General features: G+C 50.8%; 1 protein-coding gene across 1 annotated transcript in view; it reads right to left on the bottom strand.

Annotated features, from left to right (window-relative positions):
* Positions 1-26334, bottom strand: part of ELK3 (ETS transcription factor ELK3) — a 47467-nt gene extending 21133 nt beyond the window's left edge. Inside the window, exons 1-2 of the mRNA XM_064154955.1 lie at positions 26197-26334; positions 591-799 (exon numbers count right to left, since the gene is read on the bottom strand). Of these exons, the coding sequence (XP_064011025.1) occupies positions 591-797 (207 nt within the window). The 5' untranslated portion in view covers positions 798-799; positions 26197-26334. The remainder of the gene's footprint in view (positions 1-590; positions 800-26196) is intronic.
* Between the last annotated feature and the right edge of the window lie 469 nt (positions 26335-26803).

Genomic DNA, 26803 nt, shown 5'->3' with positions numbered 1-26803 from the left:
CCTAAGTCAAAGCCTCCCCTCCTCAAGCAATGGGATCTGCAGTGAGGTTTTCTTTCTCTGCATCTTTTAGCTGCCCTCTTACCTCCACTGCCATGGCCTTCAGCACTGCTGTGGTCTGTTGCCAGAAGCAAGTTAGAGGGATTGTGGAGTAGCTTCCACAGGAGTAGCATCACAAGTTTAAACCTGGGTCAAAGCCTCCCCTCCTCAAGCAATGGGATCTGCAGTGAGGTTTTCTTTCTCTGCATCTTTTAGCTGCCCTCTTACCTCCACTGCCATGGCCTTCAGCACTGCTGTGGTCTGTTGCTAGAAGCAAGTTAGAGGGATTGTGGAGTAGCTTCCACAGGAGTAGCATCACAAGTTTAAACCTAGGTCAAAGCCTCCCCTCCTCAAGCAATGGGATCTGCAGTGAGGTTTTCTTTCTCTGCATCTTTTAGCTGCCCTCTTACCTCCACTGCCATGGCCTTCAGCACTGCCGTGGTCTGCTGCTAGAAACAAGTCAGAGGGATTGTGGAGTAGCTTCCAGAGAGAGGAGAAATATTAAATGGTAGTGTTTCTACTGTCTTAGTCTGCATGAGAAGAACAAAATTTACCTTGTCATAATAGTATCTGAGCGCTCGGCTCAGCTTGTCATAATTCATATTAGTTTTGTTTTTCCTGAGGCCCCACAGCTTAGCCACTTCTTCTGCCTTGAGTAGCTTGAATTCACCATCATTAGACGTCCAGCAAATCAGGTGCTCATGTTTCTGGTCTAGCAGCAACTGCAAAAGGAACTGCCACAGTGTGATTGCACTCTCCATACCTACAAGGGACAAAGGAGAGCAAGAGTGTGAAAAACATTTGGGAGCAGGTGATCCACCCAGTGCTCATTCCACTCCGAAGCTCTGCAGGACAGAGCAATGCTACTATGCCACTTACAACATCCCCATCCCTAGCATCTTAACTCTGTAACAACAGCCCCATGCAGAGATACAGGCTGGGGTCAGAGTGGCTGAGAGCAGCCAGACAGAGAGGGATCTGGGGGTGCTGATTGATCCCCGCCTGAACATGAGCCAGCAGTGTGCCCAGGTGGCCAAGAGAGCCAGTGGCATCCTGGCCTGCATCAGGAATGGTGTGGCCAGCAGGAGCAGGGAGGTCATTCTGCCCCTGTACTCTGCACTGGTTAGACCACACCTTGAGTGCTGTGTTCAGTTCTGGGCCCCCCAGTTTAGGAGGGACATTGAGATGCTTGAGCGTGTCCAGAGAAGGGCAACGAGGCTGGGGAGAGGCCTTGAGCACAGCCCTACGAGGAGAGGCTGAGGGAGCTGGGATTGGTTAGCCTGGAGAAGAGGAGGCTCAGGGGTGACCTTATTGCTGTCTGCAACTACCTGAGGGGAGGTTGTGGCCAGGAGGAGGTTGCTCTCTTCTCTCAGGTGGCCAGCACCAGAACAAGAGGACACAGCCTCAGGCTGTGCCAGGGGAGATTTAGGCTGGAGGTGAGGAGAAAGTTCTTCCCTGAGAGAGTCATTGGACACTGGAATGGGCTGCCCGGGGAGGTGGTGGAGTCGCTGTCCCTGGAGCTGTTCAAGGCAGGATTGGACGTGGCACTTGGTGCCATGGTCTGGCCTTGAGCTCTGTGGTAAAGGGTTGGACTTGATGATCTGTGAGGTCTCTTCCAACCTTGCTGATACTGTGATACTGTGAACTACTAATTTTTGGCCACTTCTGCTACTTAATTTGGACCTGAGGTCTTTTCCAAGCTGGTTAATTCTGTGATTAATTGTGGCTTGTTACATCTAACCAATACAGACTTAAAGATGCTGAATATCACTGGATTAAGACACTGTGCTGCTCATGGGGCTAATTATTACCTGCCTTCCCTTTGTGCATGTGACAAAGGATAGGGTTTTTTCCTGTCTTTATCTGCACAGGTTCATGACTTTAAAGCCCTTGGCTCATTTTGGTAACCTAACAGATGCTCATTGGTGTCCTGACGTCTCCCTCGGTGCGGTGACCACAAGAGGGCAGAACAGAATCACAGAATCAATCCGGCTGGGAGAGACCTCCAAGCTCATCCAGTCCAACCTAGCACCCAGCCCTAGCCATGGCACTAGGCAGCCACCACATGGGACAGCACAGCAAGCAGCTGCAGCTGAGGAATGATTTCTCTCTCCCAAGTCCGCTTCACTGCGTTTTTCATCACTTTATACACATCCTTCTCCACACAGTGCAAGCAAGGCATGAAAACAGGGTGTAAGTGAAAATAAGTACACCTGGAAGCTATCTATTGGCTTTGCAGGCTTTTAAAGTCCCCTCAAACTGCAGCAGCTCTGCAAGTATGAACAGCTCACAGGATCACAGGGGTTGGAAGGGACCTCCAGAGATCATCGAGTCCAACCCCCCCCTGCCAGAGCAGGACCACACAACCCAGCAGATTATTTATCTGCAACATCACAGTTGCTAGAATCACAGAACTGGTGAGGTTGGAAGAGACCTTTGAGATTATCAAGACCAACCTCTTGCCTAAAGCTCACAATGCCCCCCCCCCTACTGCTAAGCCACTGCCACTAAACCGTGTCCCCAGGCACCACCTCCACAGGTCTGTTAAACACCTCTAGGGACAATGACTCCATCACCTCCCTGGGCAGCCTCTTCCAATGCTTGAGAACCTTTTCTGCAATGATTTTTCCCCTAATCTCCAACTTCAGTGTCCCCTGGCAGAATTTCAGGCCATTTCCTCTCATTCTAGCACCTGATACTGGGGAGAAGAGACCAACCCCAACCTCACTGCAACCTCTTTTCCAGGGAGTTGCAGAGGGCAATAAGGTCTTCCCTCAGCCTCCTCTTCTCCTGGCTAAACACTCCCAGTTCCCTCATCCACACAGTGAAGTGGCACTGAGGTCCAAAATAAAGTCACTAACCTACTGGGCAAAACAAAACCAACAAGCAAGCCACCTTAAAATCCAGGCAGGAGAAAAAACAGGAGGCTGAGAGACAAAGCCACCTACATAAAGAGCTCAGTGTCAGATTTATGACATCAGCTGTGAGCTAAGCAGGATACTGTGGGGCATTAAGTTTTGCAAGACTCTTGCACAGGCAAAGCTAGAAGAAAAGGGCAGAAAGCTGGAAAGCAGCTCTGTAGCATCCAAGACCTCTGCAGTGGTGCTTAGCTTCCATTCCATTATGTTACAGCTCTCTACTCTCCCACAGACTGCAGGTTTCCTACCTGGGTTCTTCTTCCCCACTCTATGTTAGTTTCTCCACAGCCTATCTAAAACAAAGAGATCTACTGCTGATCCTGGACAATCCACAGGGACAAGTGCTGAGGGCTTTAAAAGCAGGAATCCCTCCTGGCATCAGGATCAGAACCTTTCTAAAACAAAGAGATCTACTGCTGATCCTGGTCAATCCACAGGGACAAGTGCTGAAGGCTTTAAAAGCAGGAATCCCTCCTGGCATCAGGATCAGAACCTTTCTACAACAAAGAGATCTACTGCTGGTCCTGGACAATCCACAGGGACAAGTGCTGAAGGCCAGAAGCAGGAATCCCTCCTGGCACTGGGATCAAAACCAGCCCCTTGATGCGGTAGAAGGTGCTCAAAGGACCATCTGGAACTCTATAGGATAAATCAAGGTGGTGGGACTTGGGGCCAGAAGAGGGACAAGTGAGTGGGACAGACTGGCTGGGGAGCCCAGAAGAAATCAGTTGGAGATCAGTTAAAGCAGGAGATTTAAATCAGGACAGAAAAGGCGTGAGCCAGCATTACACACCACAGGTAGCCATAAAGGGGTGGCGATCAGACATGGAGATGAAAAGGATTAAGAGGCAGAGTCAGGGCAGGGAAACCAATTTCCCTCGATGCATGAAGAAACTGAAGGTTGCTTCTGCAGCCAAAGCAGCTGCAAAAGACTCAGCTGCTTTTGAAGTGCCCCTCCACAGCAGGCGCTGCCCTCGCAGGCCAGCAGAGAGCATTTCCCCCTAACAGATGCCTTTTGCTTTTTCTCTCCTCCCTCTGACTGCCCTGTTAAACGTGGGCATGCTCTTCTGTACGTCCAGTTGCTGCTTTTGCACCCCCGTGCTGGGCACCAGCACCTTCCTCCCAGCAGCCTGAGGCAGGGCATTGTTAAGCTTCTCACTCCCCTTAGCTTTCAGCTTCCTTTATTTCTGCAGGTTGCAGCCAGGAAACTGGAAAATGGGCCACAGGAAACCTGGCCTCCTACATCTGTCCCAGTTTGTAATAGCAGCTCTGGTTTTATTTTTCTAAGTGGCTCAGGTTCATTTTAACCCTTGAGGGGACTGCTGCAACCAGAGGTGGAAGAATGTGGCTGTTCTGCCAGAGATCACAGAATCAGACTCACAGAGCTTCTTACATTGGGAAAGACCTTGGAGATCATCCACTCCAATCAGTGGTTGCACACTGACAGCTCCTTGACTAACCCAAATCCCTCAGCACATCTAATCACTGTGAATCACTGTGGTTGGAAAGGACCACCAGGATCAGCCAGTCCAACCTTCATCCCAGCAGCCTTCATCACCAGACCATAGCCTCAAGCACCACATCCACTCTCCTTTTAAACACCTCCAGGGATCATGATGATCCCAGGGATCGTGATCCAGATGCGACTGCTGCAGCCTGGTTTTTACTTCACCAGCCTGGTTTTTACTTCACCAGCCTGGTTTTTACTTCACCACTGCTTCTCAAGGCTAGAAATGGAGATTTTGCTAAACCATGATCATGTCTGAGCTTGCCTAATACTTACAAACAGTTTTATAAAACCCTTTGGGTGGACACTGCCAAAACCAATTCAGTGGTACTTGGGGACATGATTTCATAGAACCATAGAATCAAGCAGGTTGGAAGAGAGCTCCAAGCTCATCCAGCCCAACCTAGCACCCAGCCCTGCCCAACCAACCAGACCATGGCACTAAATGCCTCATCCATGCTTGGCTTCAACACCTCCAGCCATGGGCACTCCACCACCTCCCTGGGCAGCCCATTCCAATGCCAATCACTCTCTCTGACAACAACTTCCTCCTAACATCCAGCCTAGACCTGCCCTGTCCTGCCACAGCTGATTGCTTGATTCTATTATTTTATTTGCTGTTTAAGAAAAAAAATGGTGGAAGAACATTTGGTTTGCCTCTGATTACAGGAGCAGAAGGTTGCTGATCAAGAAAACCAAAAAGCCAGCAATAGCCTGGAGCCTTTTCGTAGCATCACAGAATGGGTTAGGTTGGAAGGCACCTCAAAGCTCATCCAATTCCAACCCCCTGCCATAGGCAGGAACATCTTCCACTAGAACAGGACACTCAAAGCTTCATCTAACCTGGCCTTGAATACCTCCAGGGAGGGAGCAGCCACAACCTCCCTGGGCAACCTGTGCCACTGTCTCACCACCCTCACTGCAAAGAACCCTTTCCTAACATCTAGTTTGAATCTCTCCTCTGATAGTTTAAACCCATTCCTCCCCCTCCTGTCATTACAAGACCTTGTCCATAGTCCCTCCCCAGCCCTCCTGAAGCCCCCTTCAGATCCTGGAAGACCCCTCCAAGGTCTCCTGGAAGCCTTCTCCTCTCCAGGCTGCAGAGCCCAAACTCTCTCAGCCTGTGCTCAGAGCAGAGCTGCTGCAGTCCTCTGAGCATCTTGGTGGCCTCCTCTGGACTGGCTCCAACACTTCCATGTCCTGCTTGTGTTGAGGGCTGCAGAACTGCCCCCAGGCCTGACTGTGACAACTCATCAGTGTAACAATGAGTACCCGATGAGAGGTTCAAGACAACTGCCAAACCTGCCCAAATGCTTGCTCAGGAACACTTGAAAGAGCAAGGCAATAAATGAAAACCTCTGAGTCAGTCCTTGCTCTTCATTTCTCAACAGAGATGCTTCAAGGGTGATAAATAGGATGTGGTTGGGGAGAAGTTAGTGATTCTGCCAGAAAAGGAGGAAAAACAAACAGCAATTTGTTTAGCCAAGAGACTTCTCAACTACTCCTCAAAGGAGACCTTGCTGGTAAGTTCTCTGGCCTTGAACTCAAAAAGCAAGCTGACAACTAAGTGTGTAAATATACCCATTCTAGCTCGATGCACAAACTTTCTCTGTCACAGGCAATAGAATCATAGAATCATAGAATCAACCAGGTTGGAAGAGACCTCCAAGCTCATCCAGTCCAACCTAGCACCCAGCCCTATCCAGTCAACCAGACCATGGCACTAAGTGCCTCAGCCAGGCTTTGCTTGAAGACCCCCAAGGACGGTGCCTCCACCACCTCCCTGGGCAGCCCATTCCAATGCCAATCACTCTCTCTGTGAAGAACTTCTTCCTAACATCCAGCCTAGACCTACCCTGGCACAACTTGAGACTGTGTCCCCTTGTTCTATTGCTGGTTGCCTGGGAGAAGAGCCCAACCCCCACCTGGCTACAATGCCCCTTCAGGTAGTTGTAGACAGTAATAAGATCACCCCTGAGCCTCCCCTTCTCCAGGCTAAACACCCCCAGCTCCCTCAGCCTCTCCTCATAGGATTTGTGCTCCAGGCCCCTCCCCAGCTTTGTTGCCCTTGCAATACATCAAACCCACAGCGGAATTCATACCCAGGGCACTTTATTAGGGAGCTGTGTGCATGAGACACAAGGCTGGTTAATTTTTCCACATCCTGCAACCAGGACATTTCCTGCCTGAGCATCCTCTGAGTCCTTCTATTGTATTGAAACTGCAAAAAAAAAAAATTAAGAGACTTTCTAAATCAGGACTTCCTCCTATTATATTTTCCAGGCGTCTTTCTGGGAAATGTAGATTCGAGTGAAGGGGAAAAAAAGAAGGGAAGAAAGGAAAAAAAAAAACCCAACAAACCAAAAAGGAATTCCTGCAGCACCACCCAGTGGGAACAGTCGAAAGAGTTCCAACGTGCCCCATGCGCAGCAGGTCTGAGCTGCTGCAGGAATACTGCCACGCAAAGCCAGACTGCTCTTAAAAGGCTTGCCAAGGAAGCACGGGAGGTGCTCAGGGCTGATGGAGTGCAGGGAGGCACAGGAGGTGATGCTTGCTCTGACCCTTCAGCTGCGCAGGCTTCTCTTAGAATCAATCATAGAATCATGGAATGAAGCAGGCTGGAAGAGAGCTCCAAGCTCAGCCAGCCCAACCTAGCACCCAGCCCTGCCCAGCCAACCAGACCATGGCACTAAGTGCCCCAGCCAGGCTTGGCTTCAACACCTCCAGGCACAGCCACTCCACCACCTCCCTGGGCAGCCCATTCCAATGCCAATCACTCTCTCTGACAACAACTTCCTCCTAACATCCAGCCTAGACCTGCCCTGGCACAACTTGAGACTGTGTCCCCTTGTTCTGTTGCTGCTTGCCTGGCAGCAGAGCCCAACCCCACCTGGCTACAGCCTCCCTGCAGGCAGCTGCAGGCAGCAATGAGCTCTGCCCTGAGCCTCCTCTCTGCAGGCTGCACACCTCCAGCTCCCTCAGCCTCTCCTCACAGGGCTGTGCTCCAGGCCCCTCCCCAGCCTTGCTGCCCTTCTCCAAACACCTTCCAGCACCTCAACATCTCTCTGCAATGGAGGAGCCCAGAACTGGACACAGCACTCCAGGGGTGGCCTGAGCAGTGCTGAGCACAGGGGCAGAAGAATCTCCCTCATCCTACTGGCCACACTGCTCCTGATATTCATAGAAGATCACAGAATAATCACTTGGTTGATTCTATGATTCTGTGATTTTATTTGCTATTTAAAAACTCGTGGAAGAACATTTGGTTTGCCTCTGATTACAGAAGCAGAAGTTTGCTGATCAAGAAAAGAATAATATATTAAAAAACAAAACAAAACAAAAAAAAAAAAAAAAACCCAGCAATAGCCTGGAACCTTCTCATAGAATCATAGAAAGGTTTAGGTCAGAAGGGACATCAAGGATCAGCCAGTTCCAGTCCCCTGCCACAGGCATGGACACCTCCCACTAGAACAAGTTGCTCAAGGTCTCATCCAGCCTGGCTTTGAACACCTCCAGGGAGGTTGGGAGCACAGAAGCACAGAATGGGATCTTTGATCAAAGATCCCATTCTGTGCTTCTGTGCTCCACAACCTCCCTGGGCAGCCTGTGCCAGTGTCTCACCACCCTCACTGCAGACAACCCTTTCCTAACATCCAGTTTCAATCTCCCCTCTGCCAGTTTAAACCCATCCCTCCTTGTCCTGTCATTACCAGACCTTGTCAATAGTCCCTCCTCAGCCTTCATGAAGCCCTCTTCACATCCTGCAAGGCCACTCCAAGGTCTCCTGGAAGCCTTCTCCTCTCCAGGCTGCACAGCCCCAACTCTCTCAGCCTGTGCTCAGAGCAGAGCTGCTGCAGCCCTCTCAGCATCTTGGTGGCCTCCTCTGCACTGCCTTCAACACTTCCATGTCCTGCTTGTGCTGGGGGCTGCAGAGCTGCCCCCAGGACTGCAGGTGGGGTGTGAGGAGAGCAGAGCCAAGGGGCAGAATCCCCTCCCTTGCCCTGTGCCCACACTGCTCTTGCTGCAGCCCAGCACAGGGTTGTGTCTGGGCTGCACTCACACTGCAGGCTCCTGTTGAGCTTTGCATCAGCCCAGACCCCCAGGTCCTGTTCCTCAGGGCTGCTCTCAGCCATTCCCCACCCAGCCTGGAGCTGTGCTTGGGATTGTGCCAACCCCGATCACAGAACCATAGTGTGGTTTGGGTTGGAAGGGACCTCCAAAGCTCATCCAGTTCAACCCTCTCTACATTCAGCAGGGACATCCTCACCTAGATCAGGTTGCCCAGAGCCTTGTCAAGCCTCCCTTTGAATATAACCAGGGATGGGACCACAACCACCTCCCCAGGCAACCTGTTGCAGTGTTCCACTACCCTCATGGTAAAGAGCTTGTTCCTAACATCCAAATGATTCATAGAAGGGGTTGGATTGGAAGGGACTTTGAAGATAATCTATTTCCAATCCCCCTGCCATTGTCAGGGACACCCTCCACTAGAGCAGACTGCTCAAGGCCTTGAACATCTCCAGGGAGGGGGGCACCCATGACCTCCCATTTGAAAGGCTTATTTACAGTCATAACTCACAAGACCTTCTTCTCAAGCAAGAACAGCCACTGCTCTGGCCCTGCACACTTTGTTAAAACAAACAGACTCTTGTGCTTAAAAGCAGCATAAAAGAGGCAGCAGCAGGACCTAGCAAAGCATTAGAGGACAACCTCCAGTTCCACTGGGGCAAAGAAAAGGCTTTGCACACACACACGTCCAACACTGCTTCCAGTAGGTACATTTGGTAACACAGTGTCTGCAGTTTCTCTTTTTAACTCAGTCCAACAAAGGCTGAGGCAGATGTCCAAAGGAAGAAAGTTCTGCAACCTCCAAACTCCTACAACAAAGGGCTGCTCACTTGCCAAGCAGAGGTGTGATGACACCGCCTGTAAAACACCAGGGGTTTGCAGATTCTCCAGCAGGATGCAGTTCAAGAAAGGCTTTTAACTTGGCTGCAGCAAAAGGCCTTAGCAAGAGGGAATAATAGGTAGCTGCCTCTCTGTGAAAGGATAGAATCATAGAATCATAGAATCATAGAATCAACCAGGTTGGAAGAGACCTCCAAGATCATCCAGTCCAACCTAGCACCCAGCCCTATCCAATCAACCAGACCATAGAATCATAGAATCATAGAATCAACCAGGTTGGAAGAGACCTCCAAGATCATCCAGTCCAACCTATCACCCTGCCCTATCCAATCAACTAGACCATAGAATCATAGAATCATAGAATCAACCAGGTTGGAAGAGACCTCCAAGATCATCCAGTCCAACCTAGCACCCAGCCCTATCCAATCAACTAGACCATGGCACCAAGTGCCTCATCCAGTCTTTGCTTGAAGACCCCCAGGCACGGTGCCTCCACCACCTCCCTGGGCAGCCCATTCCAATGGGAAATCACTCTCTCTGTGAAGAACTTCTTCCTAATATCCAGCCTATACCTACCCTGGCACAAAAAACCTCAACCAGCTCAAGTGTTTCTAAAGCTGTCCATAAACAGAACTAGACCAGTCCATAATGGCTCAACCTGCTCACCTTGGGACAGACATAAAACGAGCTCAGACTCCTCGCACTGCTTTCTGCCTGCTCATGTGGTGCACACCTGTGGCATGCTGGCAACTAGAGGGACTTCTGCTTTTCAGAGCCAGTCCTTCGTGTTCATTTTCCCCACAGGAGTTGCTCTTACGTTTTTGTCAGCATCAGTAGGGCACAGATTGTGATCATTTGACTGTCCTGTTATGAAATTTCTGAGGGTCCCTTTGACAAATTCACAGGATCACAAAATCAGAGTGTTAGGGGTTGGAAGGGACCTTCAGAGATCCTCCAGCCCAACCTCCCTGACAAAGCAGGATAGTTCAGAGGAAACATAAGGGACTTCCAAAGATCCTCTAGCCCAACCTCCCTGACAAAGCAGGATAATTCAGAGGAGACATAAGGGACTTCCAAAGATCCTCTAGCCCAACCTCCCTGACAAAGCAGGATAATTCAGAGGAGACATAAGGGACTTCCAAAGATCCTCTAGCCCAACCTCCCTGACAAAGCAGGATAATTCAGAGGAGACATAAGGGACTTCCAAAGATCCTCTAGCCCAACCTCCCTGACAAAGCAGGATAATTCAGAGGAGACATAAGGGACTTCCAAAGATCCTCTAGCCCAACCTCCCCAACAAAGCAGGATAATTCAGAGGAAACATGCATGAAAACAAACCAGAGTAGGTAAAGAGGACAGAGGATGCAACCTCCAGGAACAGTGCTGCAGAAGGTTACCTGATATACCAAGCAATGCTTGCCCCCTGATGTAAATGTCTTTCCCTCATCTCTTTCCCTCCTTAAAGTGAACATACCAAAGCTGCCCATGTGGGGACAGCAGGTTGAATGCTTTCTATCTTCTGTTGGTGGCTCTAATATTTCACAGTATCATCAGGGTTGGAAGAGACCTCACAGATCATCAAGTCCAACCCTTTACCACAGAGCTCAAGGCCAGACCATGGCACCAAGTGCCACGTCCAATCCTGCCTTGAACAGCTCCAGGGACGGCGACTCCACCACCTCCCCGGGCAGCCCATTCCAGTGTCCAATGACTCTCTCAGTGAAGAACTTTCTCCTCACCTCAAGCCTAATATTTGCAGTGGTGCATTCATGTTGTCAACCACCTCAAATGTTGCTGTCTCATGCTTTTCATATTCGGATTTTTAAGCTAATCTTCCCCTCTCAACTGATTCTTTTCCTGGATTAAAAATTCAAACAAGCAAGCAAAGTCTTTTTAACGGTGTGAGCAGGGAGGAACCTGGCCAAAAGGACAGGGATTGTTGCCCTGGGGGTTCTGTTCAGGTGACTTCCATAGAATCATAGAATCAACCAGGTTGGAAGAGACCTCCAAGCTCAGCCAGTCCAACCTAGCACCCAGCCCTAACCAATCAACCAGACCATGGCACTAAGTGCCTCATCCAGGCTTTTCTTGAAGACCCCCAGGGACGGTGCCTCCACCACCTCCCTGGGCAGCCCATTCCAATGCCAATCACTCTCTCTGTGAAGAACTTCTCCCTAATATCCAGCCTATACCTACCTTGGCACAATTTGAGACTGTGTGAGACCTGATGCACTGCAAGCCCAGCGCAGCTTACAGGGGCACTCCACAGCTCACCTTCCCCTACACCTTGAACCTTCACAACTTGCTGGATCAGCAAAAGGAGCCATTAAACAGCAGACAGGATTACCTGTGTGTCCTCATGTTGCAAGGGGAGTCACTCACAGCCTGCCACTGAAAACAGTGTAAGGCTGTTCAGCAGATGGCAACCCACTTCACCTGGACAAGCTTCTCACAAAGCATGAGCGCTGCTGCAAGAGCTCTTGGAGCAGGAGCCAAGCTCCTTAGTCATAAAAAATCAGCAACCACTTGAGGTCTCTTAGTTTCCACTTTAAAAGGGTTCTTTCTTTGTGTGCACAGCAGTCTCACAGCAAAAAAACCCAAATTAAGGATCACTCTTGCACACCAAACTTCCCAAAAGTCTCCTCTCCTCTTACAGTGCTAATCCAAGTTGTCATCTGGACGTTTATCATGCACTAAGCTAAAGTGAAACCCCATTAAAAAGATTCTTATCTTGTGACATTGTTCACTTATCTGTTACAGCAACCTGAAGGTCACACCTACACACTTCCCCTCACCGGAGTCATTAGGCACTGGAATACCCAGCAGAGTGTAGCACAAACCAGATGAGATTTCAGCCAGTAGAAGATGTGGTTGCTGCACTCCTGCACTATGTCCTTGCTGCCCCCCTGCACTGGCTCTGTCCTTGCTGCCCTCCTGCACTGGCTCTGCCCTTGCTGCCCCCCTGCACTGGCTCTGTCCTTGCTGCCCTCCTGCACTGGCTCCGTCCTTGCTGCCCCCCTGCACTGTCTCTGTCCTTGCTGCCCTCCTGCACTGGCTCTGTCCTTGCTACCCTCCTGCACTGGCTCTGTCCTTGCTGCCCCCCTGCACTGGCTCTGTCCTTGCTACCCCCCTGCACTGGCTCCGTCCTTGCTACCCTCCTGCACTGGCTCCGTCCTTGCTACCCTCCTGCACTGGCTCTGTCCTTGCTACCCTCCTGCACTGGCTCCATCCTTGCTACCCTCCTGCACTGGCTCTGTCCTTGCTACCCCCCTGCACTGGCTCTGTCCTTGCTACCCTCCTGCACTGGCTCTGTCCTTGCTGCCCTCCTGCACTGGCTCTGCCCTGTGTACTTAAAAGCAATTCAATATGGGTTTGATGGGTGGGCCACTGGATGGATAAAGAGTTGGCTTGATGGCCACACCCAAAGAGTGGCTGTCAATGGCTCCATGGCCAAGTGCAGGCCAGGGACAAGTGGAGTCCCTCAGGGAGCAGTCCTGGGACCAGTCTTGTTCAACACATCTGTGGGTGCCATGGACAGAGGCACTGAGTGCAGCCTCAGCAAGGTTGCTGAGCACACCAAGCTGTGTGGTGCAGCAGCCAGGCTGGAGGGCAGGATCCATCCAGAGGGACCTGCACAGGCTGCAGAGGTGGGCACAAGCCAAGCTCAGGAGGTGCAACAAGAACAAGGGCAAGGTCCTGCAGCTGGGTCAAGATAATGCCAAGCACAACTCCAGGCTGGGCAGTGAGTGGCTGGAGAGCAGCCCTGAGGAGAGGGACTTGGGGGTGCTGCTGGAGGAGAAGCTCAGCAGGAGCCAGCAGTGTGCACTTGCAGCCCAGAAAGCCAAGCAGAGCCTGGGCTGCAGCAGCAGCAGTGTGGCCAGCAGGGCCAGGGAGGGGATTCTCCTCCTCTGCTCTGCTCTTCTGAGACTCCACCTGGAGTCCTGCATCCAGCTCTGGAGCCCCTGGGACAAGAAGGATGTGGAGATGCTGGAGAGTGTCCAGAGCAGGGCCACTGGGATTATCAGAGGGCTGGGACAATTCTGATTCTATGAACTCCCCTGGCTGCTGTGAACAATGAAGCAGAGACCGAGGGGACATTGCTTTAATTGCCCCAGCATACAAAGTGCCTGAACTGCCTATGTTTAGAAGTGACATCAACACACCAACTGGTTTGTGTCACTGCTGCTCACAATACACAACAGCCACTGATTTGATTTGGATGCTAAATCCTGGCTGAGATTCCATGTTTAAATAAAGAGGACTTTATGCTCTCTCCTCAACTGGGATGTGGCTGTGCAGTCAATTTCACTGTACCTTACAGGATGTTAGTGGTTGGAAGGGATCTCCAGAGATCATAGAATCAGGCAGGGTTGGAAGGGACCACAAGGAGCAGCCAGTTCCAACCCCCCTGCCATGCCCAGGGACACCCTACCCTAGAGCAGGCTGCACACAGCCTCAGCCAGCCTGGCCTCAAACACCTCCAGCCATGGGGCCTCAACCACCTCCCTGGGCAACCCAGTCCAGCCTCTCACCAAGTCCAACCACCCCTGCCAGAGTGGGACCATAGAATCTAACTCAGGTCGCACAGGAACGCATCAGAGAGGAAAGTCCCCAGAGAAGGAGACTCCACAACCTCTCTGGGGAGTTTAGAATCACACCATCAGCTTCCCCTTACTCCCAGGGAATCAATCCAGCTTTGATGCTGCTCCATTTGGGAAGCAAGAGGATTGCAGAGCTTCAGCACTGAGGTCCTACTTTCTCCACCAGCCCCGTGCCACGCTCCCAGTGGGTTAAGCTAACCACACAGGGCAGTCACTCTGAGTCTGTTCTGAGTCACCAAACCCCACAGAGGTCTAGGTCTAGAATCTAACCCCAGATTCCCACCCCAGCTGTATTAGTAAGGCATGGAAGAAGTTCTCTGAAGGTAGTCAACTTTGTTTCTCCAGAAAGCAGGAATTTGCTCTTTCTGTCTGAGTGCTTTGTAAAGGTTGTTTCTTCTAGTGAATTACTGGTAACTGCTGGGATGAAATAATAGTGGTGCTGGGATGAAGTAATGGTGATGCTGGAGCCTAGGAACTTTTGGGTTGTGCTGTACTGTGACTTGAAACAACAGAGGCCACCCAGCATGACCACAGAATTAGTTAACCAGGTTGGAAAAGACCTTTGAGACTCCACCTGGAGTACTGCATCCAGTTCTGGAGCCACTGTTAAAAGAGGGATATGGATGTGCTGGAAGGTGTCTAGAGAAGGGTTCATGAGGATGAGCAGAGGGCTGGAGCTTATCTGCTGTGAGGAGAGATTGAGGCAGTTGGAGCTGTGAAGTCTGGAGAGGAGAAGGCTCCCAGGTGACCTTATTGTGGCCTTTCAGTATCTTAAGGGGGCTACAAGAAAGCTGGGGAGGGACTTTTTAGGCTGTCAGGTAGTGATAGGCCTGAGGGGAATGGAACAAAGCTGGAAATGGGCAGATTGAGACTGGATGTTAGGAAGTTCTTCAGCATGAGGGTGGTGAGAGACTGGAATGGGTTGTCCAGGGAGGTGCTGGAAGCCTCATCCCCGGAGTTGTTTAAGGGCAGGCTGGATGAGGCTGTGGGCAGCCTGATCTAGTGTGAGGTGTCCCTCCCTATGGTAGAGGGGTTGGAACTGGATGATCCCTGTGGTCTCTTACAACCCTGACTGATTCTATGATTCTAACTGGCATCATCTACCTGGACCTGAGTAAGGCATTTGACTGCCCCACATTTTAAAGCAGCAACACCCATCAGCATCCTTCCCAAAAAGCTTACACTGATAGTGGGGAAGGGGGGAGGGAGGGGGAAGGGAGGGAAAGGAGATGAAGAAAACTCCAGAACTAAAGAGATGCTGTCACCACATTAGAGGCAAATGGATGCATTACAGAAATCTGTTCTCCAGATGACCTGTCAGCTGTTTGGCAAAATGGGGATGGGAAACTTCTAGGAGGACATTTGATTAAAAACATTTAGATACTTCAGATGAAGCATATAGGCCAAGCCTGCTCTGCTCTGCTCTTTGTTTGATGCAACTCTGGAAGTGTATTTCACACAAACTTCTCTGCCTGCTCACTAAAGCTTTCAGAGAAAGCTCCATCCCATCAAGCTCTACTAACAGGGCTCAGTGCTTAGCTTTGAGTGCTTAGAAAGCTTTTACCAGGTTTGAATGATTGGTAAGAATCATATCAATTACAAGGGAGGTTATTCCATGGTCTGGTTGACTGGATAGGGCTGGGTGCTAGGTTGGACTGGATGAGCTTGGAGGTCTCTTCCAACCTGCTTGATTCTATGATTCTGCCCCTGTGCTCAGCACTGCTCAGGGCACACCTGCAGTGCTGTGTCCAGTTCTGGGCTCCTCAATTCAAGAGACATGCTGAGGTGCTGGAAGGTGTCCAGAGAAGGGCAGCAAGGCTGGGGAGGGACCTGGAGCACAAAAGCTCTTGGAGGGAGACTTACTGCTCTTCTGAAAGCAAAAGACTAAAGAAAACTCCTGCTATAATAAGCACTGAGGTGAAAATAGCACTGAGGCACTGCCTGCCAGCTCACTCAATGCCTGTTAGCAACTGTAGAGTCATTCTGTAGTTTTGATCTGGTACCTTTTGCAGGACCAAATAAGCAGCCTGGAATTGGTTGATCTCCTTAGTCAGTGTAGCTCATGGTCAGTATCTCACTGTGTACTGACTAACTAAATCTTTAATCATTTTAAAGCTATGTGGCAGTTAAGAACATCATTTTGGGCTGGATCAGCTTAGAGGTCTTTTCCAACCAAAAGAATTCTATCAGCAGAGGCCAAATTTTGCCATGCCCAAAAGGAGGTGCAACTCAGCTGGAATTTGGGCTTTTTTACACCTGTGGAGGTACAGTTACCAATGTCTTGGTCCATTTTTGGTCTGCCTGCTCAAGTAGCAAGGCTGTGACTCTCAAGAGCAGTGGGGTTTGTCCTTTCTTGCAGCACAAGAAGTTCCACCTCAACACAAGGGGGAACTTCTTGACTGTAAGGGTCCCAGAGCCCTGGCACAGGCTGCCCAGAGAGGTTGTGGGGTCTCCTTCTCTGGAGACTTTCAAGGCCTGTCTGGATGTGTTCCTCTGTGATCTGTGCTAGATTGTGTGGTCCTGCTCTGGCAGGGGGGGTTGGACTCAATGATCTCCTTGGGTCCCTTCCAACCCCTAACATCCTGTGAGCCTGTAGATCCAGACTGATTTTTGAGCAGCTGTGCAAATGCCTGTGCTGCAGTTGAGCCTACTGCAGTACTGTTGTACTTTGGGAGAATATCTCTGGGTGGAAGAGACCTCCAAGCTCATCCAGTCTGACCTATGACACAGCACTGAAGGATCAACACTAAATCACATCCCTAAGCACCAGGTCCACACTCTGCTTGAACAACCTCAGGGATGGCAACTCCAGCACTGTCCTGGGCAGACCATTCCAATGTTTGAGAACACTTCCACTGAAGAATACTGCCTAATATCCACCCTCAGCATCCCCTGGTGTACCTTGTAACCATCTCCTCTACTCCTGGCACTTGCCTCCAAGGAGAAGAGGATGCCCCCTCCTCACTCCAACCCCGTTTCAAGCAATTGTAGAGAGCAATAAGGTCTCAATGAAGTCTCAGCCTCCTCTTCTCCAGACTGAACAACCCCAGCTCCCTCACTGCTGTCTACAACTACCTGGAGGGAGGTTGTAGACAAGTGGGGGCTGTTCTCTTTGCCCAGGCAAGCAGCAACAGAAGAAGGGGACACAGCCTCAAGTTGTGTCAGAGGAGGTCTAGGCTGGATGTTAGGAGGAAGTTGTTGTCAGAGAGAGTGATTGGCATTGGAATGGGCTGCCCAGGGAGGTGGTGGAGTCGCTGTGCCTGGAGGTGTTCAAGAGAAGACTGGATAAGGCACTTAGTGCCATGGTCTGGTTGACTGGAGAGGGCTGGGGGATAGGTTGGACTGGCTGAGCTTGGAGGTCTCTTCCAACCTGGCTGATTCTATGATTATACATTTCCAGGCCCTTGTAGTGAAGGGGCACTTTGTGCCTCATCTGCTCCGCAGAGCAGGGAGCTGGACTCCCTATGCCTACTCACCTTGCTGTGCTCCTCCAAACCACTGACTAACTCTGGAATCATTCTCCCTTCAGTGAAACACTTCAAGAGGAGAGCAGGCACATGCAGCCTTTCAGGAGCAGCTCTCAGCTGCCTCCAGAATCCAGCTGATTCATTTAACGAGCCGCAGATGAAGTAAACAGCTGCCGAATGATTCAAGGCTCTGAGATTCCCTATTGTGGGAAACACCAGGGAGAAAGCCAGGGTGAATCAAGCCCAGGATACACAGCCCAAGAGGACTGTCAAAGGCCAAGTGAAGTGACAGCCTGCTGCGTGACCCATTGGGTGTGGTTACAGCAGACACACTGCAGCTCCAACCCAAGGGCGCCCTGAGGCTAGCAGCATCCTGTAATCAGTGTCACGGCTCCAAGATGGATTCAAGCAGCAGCATCCCGACGTGCTGCACGTTGGAACCACTGCCAGAAGAGAACCATGGGCTTGATAAACAGCCTGAGCTGCACAAAGGAGTGCGACCTGCCTTATCACTGTGGGAAGTACTAGCTCATTTATCAGTGCCTAGCTATCTTCAAGTGAGTACAATGGCAGAGAACCATTCACAGAGGGAACAGTTAACTGTGGCAGGGTACACATTTCAGATGCTGTGCCCAATTTTTAGATGCCACCCCCCAAGATACACTACCTAAAGCAGAATTTTATAGAGAGAGAATCACAGAATGGTTTGGGTTGGAAGGGACCTCAAAGCTCAGCCGGTTCCAAGCCCCTGCCATAGGCAGGGACAGCTCCCACTAGAAAACAGGTGGCTCAAGGCCTCATCCAACCTGTCCTTGAACACCTCCAGGGAGGTTGTGGAGCACAGAAGCACAGAATGTGATCTTTGATCACATTCTGTGCTTCTGTGCTCCACAACCTCCCTGGGCAACCTGTGCCAGTGTCTCACCACCCTCACTGCAAACAACTTCTTCCTAACACCCAGTTTAAATCTCCCCTCTGCCAGTTCAAACCCATTCCTCCTCATCCTGTCATTACAAGACCTTATCAAGTCCCTCCCCAGCCCTCCTGTAGGTCCCCTTCAGATACTGGAAGGCTACTATAAAATCTTCTCAAAGCCTTCTCTTCTCCAGGCTGAAGAATCATAGAATCATAGAATCAACCAGGCTAGAAGAGACCTCCAAGCTCAGCCAGTCCAACCTAGCACCCAGCCCTGGCCAACCAACCAGACCATGGCACTAAGTGCCCCAGCCAGGCTTGGCTTTAACACCTCCAGGGATGGTGACTCCACCCCCTCCCTGGGCAGCCCATTCCAATGCCAATCACTCTCTCTGACAACAACTTCCTCCTAACATCCAGCCTAGACCTCCCCCAACACAACTTGAGGCTGTGTCCTCTTGTTCTGTTGCTGGCTGCCTGGCAGAAGAGCCCAACCCCACCTGGCCTCCCTTAACTTTAGCAGCCAGATGCCTTTATATTTCAGCCTTTAATTCTCCTGAAGCAACAACTTCTCTTGTGATTGCATATCCATGGCTAAGATTTGTATCTTCCACCCAGCTGATGGACTTCCATGTCCATACTGCATACATCTGTCCTCCTACATGCAAACATATGACCACCAGAGCAAGCCCAAGCTCCATGAGCTTTGGTGAACCTGCAAAATTGGTGCCACAGAATCAGTGAATCACAGAATGCATCGGGTTGGAAGGGACCCTCCAAGGTCACCTTGTCCATCCACCCTGCAATCAGCAAGGACACCTCCAACTGGATCAGGCTGCTTAGGGCCATATGAAGTCTGACCTCGAATGTCTCCAGGGATGGGCTCTCCACAACATCTTTGGGCAACCTGTTCCAGCACTTTCATTCTGTCCTAAGTCATCCACAATAGATTTTTAAACTAAAGTAGATGTCAGCTTCAGTTATAAAAAGTCACTTGATCATTTGCCCAGGGAGGTGGTGGAGTCACCATCCCTGGAGGTACCACAGTATCACAGTATTATTAGGAATGGAAGAGACCTCACAGATCATCAAGTCCAACCCTTTACCACAGAGCTCAAGGCCAGACCATGGCACCAAGTGCCACGTCCAATCCTGCCTTGAACAGCTCCAAGGACAGTGACTCCACCACCTCCCCGGGCAGCCCATTCCAGTGGCCAATGACTCTCTCAGTGAAGAACTTTCTCCTCACCTCCAGCCTAAATCTCCCCTGGCTGAGGCACTTGGTGCCATGGTCTAGTTGACTGGATAGGGCTGGAGGATAGGTTGGACTGGATGATCTTGGAGGTCTCTTCCCAAGTGGTTGATTCTATGATTCTATGATTAATACCTTCCCATAGGAATGCTCCCAGCAGAAGACTGCCTCCATCCCAAGAAGGGCATTACAAGAAGAAGATAAACTTTACAGAGTATCTGTGGTTTTATATATATCTCAGAATATATCTGGTTGGAAGAGAGCTCTAAGATCATCCAGAGCAACTCTGGACCCAGCACTGAAGGGTCAACACTAAACCAATTCCCTAAGCACCAGGTCCACACACCACTTGAACACCCCCAGGGATGACTTCAGCACTGCCCTGGGCAGACCACTGCAATGTTTGAGAACCCTTTCAGTAAAGAAATCTTTCCTAATGTCCAGCCTCAACCATCCCTGGTGCACCTTGTAACCATCTCCTCCAGTCTGTAAGTGGACTTCATGCACAGCAAAGGGGAGCCTGGAGTGAGAGACTCGATTTGTCTTCATGATGATCCTGGTGGTCCTTTCCAACCATAGTGATTCATAGTGACTAGATGTTGTGCTGAGGGATTTGCCTTAGTCAAGCACTTGTCAGCATGGAACTAATGACTGGACTTGATGACCTTGAAGGTCTTTTCCAATCTAAGCAATTTTGTGATTCTCTGATTTAAGTGTAATAAGTAAGAGGAGCAAAGCACCACCATGAAGCAACAAGCAGAGGGACTTCCTAATGAGTAAAACAAAGCAGACTTCAGTTTCTAAGTATAAAAGCATCCACGTGTGTAGCAGCTTATAACCAAAGTCACAAGGAAAGCTGTAGCTGAATTTCTCTCCCTCTTCCCCAAAATGGTGATGCTTATTTCAGCTGCTGCATCTAGGTGGAGTTGGTGGCACTGGAAAGGTTGTAAGCTTGTAGGTTTGGTTCTTTTTAGGGGAAAACTCACAGAGGTGTTTGGAAAACATCCTCCCTCAGCAGACAGTCTCTGTTATTCTCACACACTTACACATGTTGCAAACCAAACCAGGCAAAGAACAAAACCATACTTGCAGTCAAAACATCTTTATTATCCAGCTGAAAACCAACCTGCACTATTTGCTATCTGGATTTTCCTCTTCCCTGTTCCAGATCATAGCATCAGTCAGGGTTGGAAGGGACCACAAGCATCACCTAGTTCCAACCCCCCCCTGCCATGGGCAGGGACATCCTACCCTAGATCAGGATACAACTGTTGTACTTTTAACACATCTATGAGAACACACAACACTACTGCTACTACATCTGTTCTTCTATGAGGACACCAAGGTGTTTTTACTCATGCTGGGTGAATACAACAGATTTGATAGTGTAGATAGACTCTCTCTGTGATGGTTTGGGTGTTACCCACCCCCCACACTTAAGTAAAATCACCCAGACTAGGCTCAGCTGCGCTGGAAATTGAATGAAGCTTTATATTTACAGCTCAGCACAATACACAAGCAGGTATTTACAATAGACACAGCTATAGACAGGAATGGACAAGTTAAAAAGCAATACAGAAACACAGCAGCCCTCCCAGAAACCAGAGTCCCCAGGAGGGGCTCCCAAACACCTTTCCACTTTCTCCCCACCCCTCTACCTTAACCCAGACTTTGCCTTCCATCCAAGGTGAGGTTGGAGGGTTGGCCAGGGAGGTTAGGAAGCAGACAGATTAGTCAGGCAGCAAGCTAGAGAGAAAAGTGCAGCCCCAAAGACAGAGAGAGACTCTGTTATCTATGTTTGTGTTCTTGTTTTCATCCATCTCAGCAAGCCTATGAGTGCAGTAGCCATCACCACTGTCTCCTTTTCACAGCCTATAGTCTGATTCTGCTCACCAAAATATCCCAGCTAGGCTCAAACTAGCACACTCCCCTATGTATGTATGTGTGTGTGTGTGCTTCATGTGCCCTGAATCAGCAGATGGCACACAATTTCCAGCACCAAGTGGACAATTCAATGCCCACGTTTCAAAGAGAGGTAATAGGAGCTAGGAAATGCTCTTCAGTTTTGATGTGTGCCACACTAACTGCTCCACAACATATCCAACAGACTTCTGAGCACTATGCCCAGCAATGCACCTTGCCCTCTAAAATAGAGAACTTCACAAGAGATACAGCTCCAAAAAGGGACAAAAAGCTCTCATCACCCATTGACTGCATCTGAGTGAAACAGAGATGAGGCATTTTCTGGCTTGCAAACTATTCTAGCAGCCCTTCTTTGCCCACCTAGGAAATCAAGAGCCATCTGTGTCTGCAGATTGCCAAGAACCCACTAAGAAAAGGCCTCCATGAAGTGATGCTAACAAAGAACTTTTCTGTGCAGCTTAGAACCATAGAATCAGTCAGGGTTGGAAGGGACCACAAGGAGCAGCCAGTTCCAACCCCCTGCCATGCCCAGGGACACCCTACCCTAGAGCAGGCTGCACACAGCCTCAGCCAGCCTGGCCTCAAACACCTCCAGCCATGGGGCCTCAACCACCTCCCTGGGCAGCTCAGTCCAGCCTCTCACCACTCTCATGGTGACATAGGAACATAGGAAGTAGAGGAAACACTGGAGATCCTCAAAGGTAAACATGTGGTAAATTGCAATCAGTTCTCTATCCAAGCACTACCTTTTTGCACACAGCTGTTAATTCAATGCTATCACCTGATAATTCCATTAACTGTCTAGGTGTTACTTCCTATCACATGGAATTTTATTCACATGTTTTGACATTTCCTTAAGTTAAAACCCACTTGAAACCAAGATTCCATTTTCTTTTGTTTGCTCCAGACATGTTTTGGGTTTTTTTAATGCAAAAAGTTGTTAATGTGTACTTTAAATTAAGTATCAGTGAGGCATGGCAAAAATCTTTCTAATTCTTTACTTTGCTCTCCTCAAACCCCACCTGGAGCCCTGGGTGCACTTCTGGTGCACCCAAAGCAAGAAGGACATGGAAGTGTTTGAGCCAGTCCAGAGGAGGCCACCAAGATGCTGAGAGGGCTGCAGCAGCTCTGCTCTGAGCACAGGCTGAGAGAGTTGGGGCTGTGCAGCCTGGAGGAGAGAAGGCTTCCAGAAGACCTTGGAGGGGCCTTGCAGTATCTGAAGGGGGCTTCAGGAGGGCTGGGAAGGGATTATTGACAAGGTCTTGTAATGACAGGACAAGTGGTAATGGGTTTAAATTGGCAGAGGGGAGATTCAAACTAGATGTTAGGAAAGGGTTCTTTACAGTGAGGGTGGTGAGACACTGGCACAGGTTGAGGGTGGTGAGACACTGGCACAGGTTGCCCAGGGAGGATGTGGTGCACAGAAGCACAGAATGTGATCAAAGATCACATTCTGTGTTTCTGTGCTCCACAACCTCCCTGGAGGTGTTCAGGACCAGGTAAGACGAGGCCTTGAGCAACATGTTCCAGTGGGAGCTGTCCCTGCCTATGGCAGGGGCTTGGAACTGGATGACCCTTGAGGTGCCTTCCAACCTAAACCATTCTATGACTCTGAACACAGATTTCTTTCAGGACCACTATGAAAATTAGTCATCACAAAATAACAACCCAAATCACAGAGTCCAAAGTGCCCATCACTTCAGCACCTTGGCACAAGACATTTTTCATCACGCAAGACTTTGTATAGGATGCTCTCAGCGACTGTCAGTGGCATGGGGACACACACACATCTCTGTGGGCTTCAGTAGCAGGGGAGTGAGAAGTAAGGGAGCACAAATTGCTGGGGCCAAGGGGGAGACCAGGAAAAGCAGCAGAGATGCAGAGGTTGGAGCAAGTATGTGGCCAGCCTCTTCTGCTTGGTGTCAAGCAACAGAACTAGAAGAAATGGTTTCAAGCTGTGCCAGGGGAGGTTCAGACTGGATGTTCAGAAATACTTATTCACAGAGAAGGGTTATCAAACATTGGAATGGTCTGTCAAGGGCAGTGGTGAAGCCACCACCCCCAGAGGTATTGAGGCAGGGACATGGTTTAGTGTTGATCTTTCAGTGTTGAGTCGAGGATTGGACTGGATGATCTTTGAGGTATCTTCCACCCAGATGTACTCTGTGATTTTATGCAGATATCACCATCAGAGGTGCAGGGCACATTCTTACTGTAGCCCAGCCTCCTGCATACCCCATTTCTGCACTTTGCCCTGTGAAACCATTTAGTCACCAATACACATAGACCCTGAAATAACCACAAAGCAAAAGAGACGAATCCCCACATTCTTTCTGCTTGAAATGGAATGAAACCCATTGACTTTCGAAGCTGGGAGTCCTGCCTTGGCAAGATGTTGCACTGTATAAGCTGCTCCTTAGCACCATACCCCTACACTTTCAAAGCTGGGAGTCCTGCCTTGGCAAGATGTTGCACTGTATAAGCTGCTCCTTAGCACCATACCCCTAAACTTTCAAAGCTGGGAGTCCTGCCTTGGCAAGATGCTGCACTGTATAAGCTGCTCCTTAGCACCATACCCCCAAACTTTCAAAGCTGGGAGTCCTGCCTTGGCAAGATGCTGCACTGTATAAGCTGCTCTTTAGCATCATACCCTTAAACTTTCAAAGCTGGGAGTCCTGCCTTGGCAAGATGTTACACTGTATAAGCTGCTCCTTAGCACCATACCCCTAAACTTTCAAAGCTGGGAGTCCTGGCTTGACAAGATGCTGCACTGTATAAGCTGCTCCTTAGCACCACACCCCTACACTTTTGAAGCTGGGAGTCCTGCCTTGACAAGATGCTGCACTGTATAAGCTGCTCCTTAGCACCATACCCCTAAACTTTCAAAGCTGGGAGTCCTGTCTTGGCAAGATGCTGCACTGTATAAGCTGCTCCTTAGCACCATACCCCTAAACTTTCAAAGCTGGGAGTCCTGCCTTGGCAAGATGCTGCACTGTATAAGCTGCTCCTTAGCACCATACCCCTAAACTTTCGAAGCTGGAGTCCTGCCTTGACAAGATGCTGCACTGTATAAGCTGCTCCTTAGCACCATACCCCTAAACTTTCAAAGCTGGGAGTCCTGCCTTGGCAAGATGCTGCACTGTATAAGCTGCTCCTTAGCACCATACCCCCAAACTTTTGAAGCTGGGAGTCCTGCCTTGGCAAGATGTTACACTGTATAAGCTGCTCCTTAGCACCATACCCCTAAGTAAATAAAGATGTAACTTGTCTCCCTTTCAACTGCAACGTTAGAAAGGCTGACAGGGCTTCACAAAACCCTCCTGTGTTAGGGAACGGAAACTCCTAATGAGATTAGTTGGTGTGTGTGCAGACATTACTTAGCCATGACTAAATGGGCTCTCTTCCTGCAGCCAGTGGAAAATTCAGGGAACTTTTTCCCCCTGCAGCATCAGAGTCCCTCTAACCTTCAGCGAAGCCAGATCCAAAAACAACTCTCCACTTTCTCTCCCTTTCTCTCTCTCTCACTCATTTTTTTTTCCTTCTTTCTCTTTTTCCTCCCCTCCCTCCCAACCATTTTTAGTGTTTTCTCAGGTCCACGTCCACCAAAAAGGGGGTCTTTGGGGCAGGGAAAAGCATGGGGGGGTGGAGGGGGAGGACCGGCGAGGAGGCAAAAGGACTACAAAGGAAACTGTAAAGGAAAAAAAAGAAGGAGCAAATACATAAACCTGCGAGGGAGAAAACCACAGAGTTTCTTTGTGAGCTGCAGTGACTCATGTTCAAGATGTTGTCTGCTGCCAGTTTCCAACCGGAAGCGCATGGCAATTAGTCTTGCTGTTTCCAGACAAGCCAGAAACTCTCCCGACACTTTTCTTCCCCCCCCCCCCCCTTTTTTGCTCTCTTCCCTCCTCCCCCCCCCCCCCCAACCACCTTTTCTTTTTTAGTTTTTTAAAGCCCCTTCTGCAGTTTCAGCAGGACTTTTCCTGTCTCTCTCCGCCCCCCTCTCCCCGGCCTCCCTCGGCATCGCAGCGGCGCTGGGGACCCCGCGCTGCGCCCTGCCCCCCCGCACTCCGTTACCCCTCGACGGGCACCCAGGCGGCTCTCACCGCTGCTAGGTTGGTATTGTTCGTCCCGGGCCGGCCCGCACGGCCCCGGGCAGGATGCGAGCTGGCACCACCGAGGGGTCCCCGAGCTTCCCACTGTGCCCTGTCAGGCAGTGCCCCCCTCCCGGCACTGCCTCTCCTCGCACCCTGACCCGTTCCCCACGCACGCTGTGTCCCCTCACCTGCAGCCGCAGCTCTGGAGGGGGCGGCGGGGCCCCCGGCGCAGCCCTGGACCGGCGCTGGGGGCCCCCCTGAGGCGGCACGACGACCCCTCCCCACCGGCGCCCACCGCCACCCCCTGCCCTCAGTCCCGCCGCATCGGCCGGGTCCGAGCAGCGGGCAGGACTCGCGGGGCTCCGAGGAGGCTCCGAGCCCAGCGCTGCCCTGCGGCGCTCCTCACCTCCAACCCGCGCTTTGCGCCCCTCGGTCTGCCCCCAGCGCTGCCCCAGCAGCGAGAGGGGCACAGCAGCCCCGCAGCTCCCAGCAGCAGCCTCCTCCGCCGCGGCTGCTCCCCTTTCCCCCCAGAACTCCGCAGCGGCCGGGGCTGGCGCCGCAGCACTCGCACCTACCCAGAGGCTGCAGGACTTTTCCGCTCTCTCCGGGTAGTTTAGAGGGAGCTGGGTAAAATCCCCTGCTTCTCCATGCTGACAGTCTCCTGCAAGCGCTCTTGTTGCTCTTGTAATGAGATCCTGGAGATCCTGATTTTTTTTTTTCCCAAACACACCCCCCCCCCCCCCGGCCCCCCTTTTTCTGTGCCCCTGTCTCCGGGCCGGGGTGTGTGTGTGTGTGTGCGAGAGCGAGCAGGAAGTCAGAGCAGTCAGACAGAGCCGGCTCACTTCCTTTCCTGCATTATTCCCCAGGCGGTTTGCAGGCTGTGTAAACAGCCTTTTCCTCCCCTCTCCCCTCGCTCTGGCCACGGATGTGCAGCATGGCTGTAATACAGCACACGCACATAGCGAAAAAAAAAAACCCACCCCAACCCCACCGACGGCAGCGCTCGCAGGGAGCTCCCCCGACCGACCTCCACCTCTTCCTGTGCTACACCCCCCCGGGGAGGAGCTTTGCCCGGCGGCACAGCGCTTGGCCCCCCGCCCGCCGACGGCTGTCGGCCCGCTGGGGTGGCTCGGCTGGGAAACGTCGCTCGAAACCACAGTATCACAGTACCACAGTGCCACA

This window comes from Pogoniulus pusillus, chromosome 15, assembly GCF_015220805.1.
Source record: "Pogoniulus pusillus isolate bPogPus1 chromosome 15, bPogPus1.pri, whole genome shotgun sequence".
Classification (NCBI taxonomy): Eukaryota; Metazoa; Chordata; class Aves; order Piciformes; family Lybiidae; genus Pogoniulus; species Pogoniulus pusillus.
Note: the sequence above shows the minus strand (reverse complement) of the source record. Positions and strands in the feature narration are given on the sequence as shown.